Source organism: Ixodes scapularis, unplaced genomic scaffold, assembly GCF_016920785.2.
Source record: "Ixodes scapularis isolate PalLabHiFi unplaced genomic scaffold, ASM1692078v2 PGA_scaffold2__306_contigs__length_199485367, whole genome shotgun sequence".
Lineage (NCBI taxonomy): Eukaryota > Metazoa > Arthropoda > Arachnida > Ixodida > Ixodidae > Ixodes > Ixodes scapularis.
Window position 1 is genome coordinate 63,842,874 of NW_024609857.1, and position 6,680 is coordinate 63,849,553.

General features: G+C 47.0%; 1 protein-coding gene across 1 annotated transcript; it reads left to right on the forward strand.

The window, feature by feature from the left end:
- Nucleotides 1-4,457: 4,457 nt before the first annotated feature.
- LOC120847913 (piggyBac transposable element-derived protein 3-like) lies at nt 4,458-5,368 on the forward strand. Its single transcript, XM_042291415.1, has 2 exons — nt 4,458-4,775; nt 4,856-5,368. The coding sequence occupies exons 1-2, from the start codon at nt 4,458-4,460 to the stop codon at nt 5,366-5,368; spliced, it is 831 nt and encodes a 276-aa protein (XP_042147349.1).
- Nucleotides 5,369-6,680: the final 1,312 nt, after the last annotated feature.

Here is a 6,680-nt window from a genome sequence, read left to right on the forward strand (position 1 = left end):
AAGACTACATGGTTGGCATTGATGCCAGCTGTTGAGAGGGTGCTGAAACCCTTTCCTGCTTTGAACCTTTTTGTCGGCAGACAAGTGCCCTCTTTGATCAAGACAATTTTTGAAGATGCATGCGGAGAGCTCTGACTCTACATCCTGCACAGCCAAGCTGCCATGTTTCAAGCGACTGTGCTGCAGATCGAAGGAGACTCGAAGACTACCATCGAAGTTTACAAAGCCCTAAACCAGCTGCAGACGAAAGTCCAGGACAGACTTCAGCAGGGATTTTTGCCGTCAAGCGTGCGCTCCATGATTACTACGCTTGAGGAACAAGAAGTTCGAAGAGGATCGGTAACAGAAGTTGTGAGGAATTTCTATCAGACATGCATGTCATACCTCGACCGATGGTGCAACCAGTTTGATGAGATCAGCGGTCGTTCCGGAGCCTCTCTCGACACAGCACCACTTTGGAACGATGTTCAGAAAAGTGTGCAAGTCATCACTTCAGAGTTCAGCCATGTCCGTCTTGAGGAGAGCGCTTTATTTGATGAGGCATGCAACGTTTTGCGTTATGTCACGGCCAAAGGGCTAAAAGAATGGAAGAACAAGAAGACACTGTTTGGAGAACGGTGGGTGGAAGTGCTCCAGCATTTCGAAAGAAATGATGTGCATCATCAAGGCAATCATTGAGTCCTGCATGTGTTTGCCAAGTATGAATGCACCAGTTGAGAGAGTGTTTTCGCTGATGAACACAGTACGGACTGCAGAGAAGCAGCAGCTTCAAGTGGCAACACTCAAGGCAATGCTGATTCTCCAGGTGAACGTAACATGACATGTGAACAATACCTTGGACACATCAGCAAAAATGAAGGACTACTAAAAAAAATCCATTCTAGCCAAAAGTATTAAATTTGTATACCGGCTAAGAAGAAAACAAACTGGAGGGAAGGTAATGCTGCATGGCGTGGATGAAACAATAAAAAGTGTGATTCGTTGACTTTAAGAAAAAGTACAACGTAGACTCTAACCAATTTCTTCAATGTGCCCGACGTTTCGAAGCCAGCTCGGCTCCTTGTTCACGGGTGACTGTATATGGGCCCAAAGTTAGCAACCTGTCGTTGTTTTCTTCTCTTCTCTCTTAGCTTTGCTTTCTTCTTCTGTTTCTGTGTGTGGCGCATTTTAGTCCGTGTATGTAGCTGCTTGCTACCTTTGGGCCCATATACAGTCACCCGTGAACAAGGAGCCGAGCTGGCTTCGAAACGTCGGGCACATTGAAGAAATTGGTTAGAGTCTACGTTGTACTTTTTCTTATTACTTACCTAACCAGGCGGAGTTCCGCCGAAATGTTTACATTCGTTGACTTTAAACACATGTCGCAACTTTAGGCTGCCCTGCCGCCCCCCTCCCCTCCCTCCCTCCCTCCTCCCCTCTCTCCCTTCCCTTCCTTCCTTCCCTCCTTCCCTCCCTCCCTTTTTGGGGTGTGAGGAATATGGTCACTTTAGCATAATTCCTAATTTTCTTTTTGAATTTTCTTCCACATAGACATTGAGGTGTGGTGGAAGACATAAAGGGTGTCAAAGAAGAGCTTTTAGCCAAGGGCTGGCCTGACCATGTGAGCCCAATCCTGGGCTCATTTTCCATCATGACATACAAAGATGCCATAGAGCAATATGGGTGATAAGCTGTCCAAAATCTCTAATTCACATCTTGAAAACTCGAAGCAAGCAGTTCAGTCAAAAGCTTGCTCTCTTGCAAAGCAAATGAAGCGATGAGGTATAAATGATCAGTGTAACCGATTAGTGTATTGTGATTTTTAACGTTTTAACTGTAATGAGATTACTCTTAACCCTTTAACTCGATCCCGGACCCGTGCCGTACCTATCTGGTTGTCAAAACGTCGGGGCGAGTCGGAGTGTGCGAGATGCTTATTTCTGGGGTCTGAACCTGTCGTTCCTGCCGTGTGTCGTGTGCTGTTGTCGTGTTCCCGTGTTGGTGTGCGTATTTAACGTTTGTGCGCTTGACTGGGCGAGTGTGTTCGTGTACGTAGACTGCTTCGAGGATGCGCTACGCTCGATTCTCAATAGGCTTATCGACCTAACAAGCCGGTGGTGGTGGGCCGTGGTGTTGGGGTGTCAGCAAAAGCTGGAAGCTCAATGACGTGCTAATAGTAGGTTTAATTAGAATTAAGAATGACCTAATGTGTGTGCTATTTATAATCATGTGCTAGTCACACTAACCGGCAGTCGTTCCTGATCGAAAAAGCGTCGCTGAGTGTACGGGAACGGCGGACACAGTGAAACCTCTGAACTATTTAGCCAGCCAGAAATTTTCAATTGGGCTGTCTCAGCTTGTAAACGATAGTGCGGTATGCGATGACGATTTGACTGAATCAAGTATTGTTTGTATCAGCTTTGTAAAGTGTTACAATTTCGAACGCAGACATTGCGTAATTTAGGCATCATCCGCTCTCTTCGGTGTCCTATTCTTAAGTCAGCAATTTAAACTTTTCGTCAAAGGTGTATTTCACAGGTCGGTTTTTTCTCGTAAAATTACAAAGTGTAGTTCTCGTTCTGTTAAAAATACAACCGAGAAACCTTCCAGGGTCTATGGCGGGCAGCGACGCATACGACAGGGGTTCAGTAGCCGGGTGTATTTGGTGTTCGTATCGGTAGATGGCGCTACCTCCTTACCACGACTAGGGTGCCTACATGTCAGTCTGTCTGAGGGTGAAGACATCCATTATTGCCCTGAATGTGCCAGCGCGTGACACTCTCGCGCACTCGGTGCGTGACTTGGGCGGTAAAATGGCGTCTATGCATTAGCCAAAGCTACGCGCTCAAGCTGAGTGACACCAGGGGCCGCTTGCTCGAAAGAGTTGAGACACAACTTGAGACAGTCTCAGCCGAGACCGAACGTGAGCCACTTGCTCGAAACGAAACTTAGTCTGGACTTGAGACTGAAACCGAGTCTCTGACTCAAGTTGTGTCTCAAGCCGGGAGACAGCCCATAGCAAATTAGCTGGCGGCCGATTTAAGACCCAAACTGAGACCCAAACGGAGACCCAAACTGAGACAGTCTCAGAGGTTAGCCACTTGCTCGAAACGAAACTTAGTCTGGACTTGAGACCAAAACCGAGTCTCTGACTCAACTCTAGTCTCAGATCGTGAGACAGCCACGGAGAAGGCTCACTGGTGGTCTCAGAGTAAACAAAATGTCGGACGTGGCCACAAGACACCGGCTCCAAACAATCTTTGCCGCATGAATGCACTCCGTGGCACTGTCGGACCGTGTTTTCCAGGACCGATTTCGCCCCTTCAACGTTTCTGACGAGGTTTCGGTTTCGCCGCGATGGCAACATGCGCATCACCGGAGTCTTGGAGGTAAGAAAACAATCTTATTTCTAACGTTCCTCTTCAACTATATGTTACATTTATTAACCCTTTAACAGTTAATGTATCCGTATAGATACACTGGCTTTATCTACTTTTTTCTTGTACTAAAAACTCAATACAAGGGCGTTTTGCCATTCCTCCTCAAATCTTCAGTTTCGGTTTCGGTTTCATCCATTTTCGCGTTTGTGAAGTTCGTTATAGTGACACCAGGGGGCCTAAAAGCTCCGACTGTTGTATGGGCCAGACACTTGTGAGCTTTAGTCTGGCAGCCACGCGGTAAATTTGCGTTCCTTGTATTGCCTGTTCATCACGTTGTTGGATCACTGTGTAAAAGGCACAGCTGGGCGACAAACAAAAAGGTGAGCGACTTAATTTTACATTTTCTTGAATAGATTTATAAAAATTGCATGCCAAACATCAATGTATCTGTGGGGATACATTGCCCATTCAGAGATGCCTTTTGTTGGAAAGCGTAAGCTTTCTTTTTTTTTGTTTAATTGTCAGATGGAGCTGCGCCCAAGCACATTCTACCGTGCAAGACAACGAGACCGCAGCGTGCGGGCCCTTATACCCGAAAATGACATGATTTCTGACATCGCCTCATCTGATGATGATGACCCAATCCACAGTGGGGATAGTGACGAGGACTATGTGCCCTGCAAGAGTTGGCGGAAAGAGCACCTGCGTGCAGAAAGCCCATCACCAGTAGACAGCGACACTAATCTGCCGTCAGAACAGCCATCAACATCCCATGCTGCTACACCTAGCACTTCGGCTGACGTAGCTGACCTTTGTAACACTAAAGCTCCTCGTTCTTTCGCATGTTCCAAAAAGCAGAAGAGGCCCCTGGCACTTGTATGGGAGTCAAGAGATGTGGACTATTCCCGGCATTTTTTAAGTGAGCAATATGGTCAGGGAGAAGTCAAAGCTCCGGTTAGCTACTTCAAGTTATTTTTTGACAGTGCATTCATCGAGCTCATCGCAAATGAGAAGAATCTATATTCGGTACGAACTGAAGGAGCCTCAGTCAACACATCTGCTGCTGAGATTAAACAATTCTTGGGCATTTTAGTGCTAATGGGTGTTGTGAAGATGCCTGCGCTTTCCGACTACTGGTCGGACCGCCTCCGATACCCTCTCATGGCGGACGTAATGCCTGTAAAACGCTTCAAGAAGCTCCGAAGACTAGTACACTTCACTTCGACAGAAGACGCAACGGACAAGTTTACAAAAATACGGCCTGCCTTTGGACTACTTCGTGGGAACTTCAGGAAGGTTGAAGAGGAAAAACAACAATCCATCGACGAGATGATGGTGCCCTACAAAGGCAAACGAGCTGGGAAGCTGCGGCAGTATATGAAGAATAAACCACATAAATGGGGCTACAAGCTATTTGTGCGTGCAGGCGTATCAGGCATGGTTTACGACATCCTGCCATATGCTGGAGCTGACACATTTTCTCATGTGACATTCAGTGCGGAGGAGGAGGCCCTCAATCTTGGAGGAAAGCTGTTGTATACCTCTGCAGTACTCTCCAGAACCCAGAAGAAAGCGCAGTGTTCTTTGATAACTTTTTCTGCAGTATTGAGCTCATAAAATATCTGAAAGAGACATTTGGAACGGTGTCACTGGACACTATACAATCTCCAAGAATGCGTGGATGTCCCCTTCTAGAGGACAAGGCCCTTTTGAAGAAAGGCCGTGGACATTATGATCAAAAGACAGAGAAGACCTCAGGTGTCACCATCATCAAATGGGTTGACAATAAAGTTGTGAACCTTGCGAGCAACTTTGTTGGCGTTCAGCCAGAAGGTACTGTCAAGCGCTTCTCGAAGGAGGAATCAAAGAAAGTTGCAGTACCATGCCCTCGAATTGTACTGGAGTACAACAACCACATGGGAGGCGTAGACCTCGCTGATATGCTAATTGAGCTTTACAGAACACCTTTGAAATCAAAAAGATTTGAAGTTGTTTGCACCGTTGCTTGATATATCTATCAACAATGCCTGGTTGCTCTATCGCCGTGACTGTCGCATTCTTCTGAATCAACCGGCACTTGCACTGAAGGACTTTCGAGTGGCTGTCGGTGAATCCCTTCTAAAAGCAGGAAAGAGAAAAAGAGGTAGACCATCTTTTGATGAGGTTCCACAAAAAAGATCCGCAAGGCAAAGGCTTCAAGGCCAGCTGACGACGTGAGATATGACACTATTGGACACTGGCCTTCTTTCGGCACAAAAGGAGGTGCCGGTATTGTTCCACTGGGCAAACACGTGTAAAGTGCACGAAATGTGACATGCTCCTGTGCTTTAACAACCAAGGAACTGTTTCTGGAGCTTCCACACTCGTGGGCTGTAAGGGTTACCTTAAGAGGCAATGTATCCACTGGGATACAGATCTGGAACTGGACAAATGTTGTGACGCTTGCTAGAGATTATTTTTCATCTGCATGATTGCGCCATTTTAACCACAAAACGTTGTCTAATAAATTTTTTCTCATGGAAACATCTGTGACCAATAAAGGGTTAAGCGGCCAGCTGCAAAATAATTTTGGAGCAATCGAGACTTTTGTTTTCGTTAGTTCAGCTCTTCTGATCAACATGCAGCGCCGTCATTGCGTCCTCAAAACGTTGTGTAGTGGTCCTTCCCCAAGCTCTCTCTATTTTTTATTGTCTTTGGTGTGGCACGGTCTTTCGTATCACGGTGAGTTTCTCATTACGAAAACAGTTTTGAAATAACGAGTTTCACAACTTGTCAGTGGAAACAGCTGGTGGATACTTGAGTGAGTTTTGAAAAAGGAGCATACTCTTCAAAACGGTAGTGAATGACATGTATTGATCATATCTCGCGGCAAGCTTCGTTCTTTTGAGGACTATGTCGGCAATGGAAACTGCTATAGTATTCAACTGACGGTGTAAACCACGTTTCCTCCGTCGGGTGGTCAACAGCAGCGGAATTCCCCGAACTGGAGCAGAAGTTTTACGCCATGGGCGGTTTTCCGGGCGTCGTGGGAGTCATCGACGGCACCCACGTTCGGATCCAATGGCCGCCGTGCACGAGGAACTGTTCGTGAACAAGCACTACGGTCACTCCATCAACGTGCAGCTGATTGTGGACGCGTGCTCGAGGAACCTGAATGTGGTGCCATGTGACCCGGAAGCATCCACGATTCCTACGTGCTGTTGCAGAGCAGTGACGGGGAGAACGTCACGATGGGCACGTACGGCGGCCTCCTCCTAGGCCGTTGCAGCTACCTGTGCAGAGCGTGGGTAATAGGGCCTTTCCGATCGCCGACCGCGCCAG

Coding starts and splice junctions, on each gene's coding strand:
- LOC120847913 (XM_042291415.1), top strand. CDS start 4,458: ATGGGTGTTGTGAAGATGCCTGCGCTTTCCGACTACTGGTCGGACCGC. Junction 4,776..4,855: donor AATGGGGCTACAAGCTATTT/GTGCGTGCAGGC, acceptor TGTGACATTCAG/TGCGGAGGAGGAGGCCCTCA.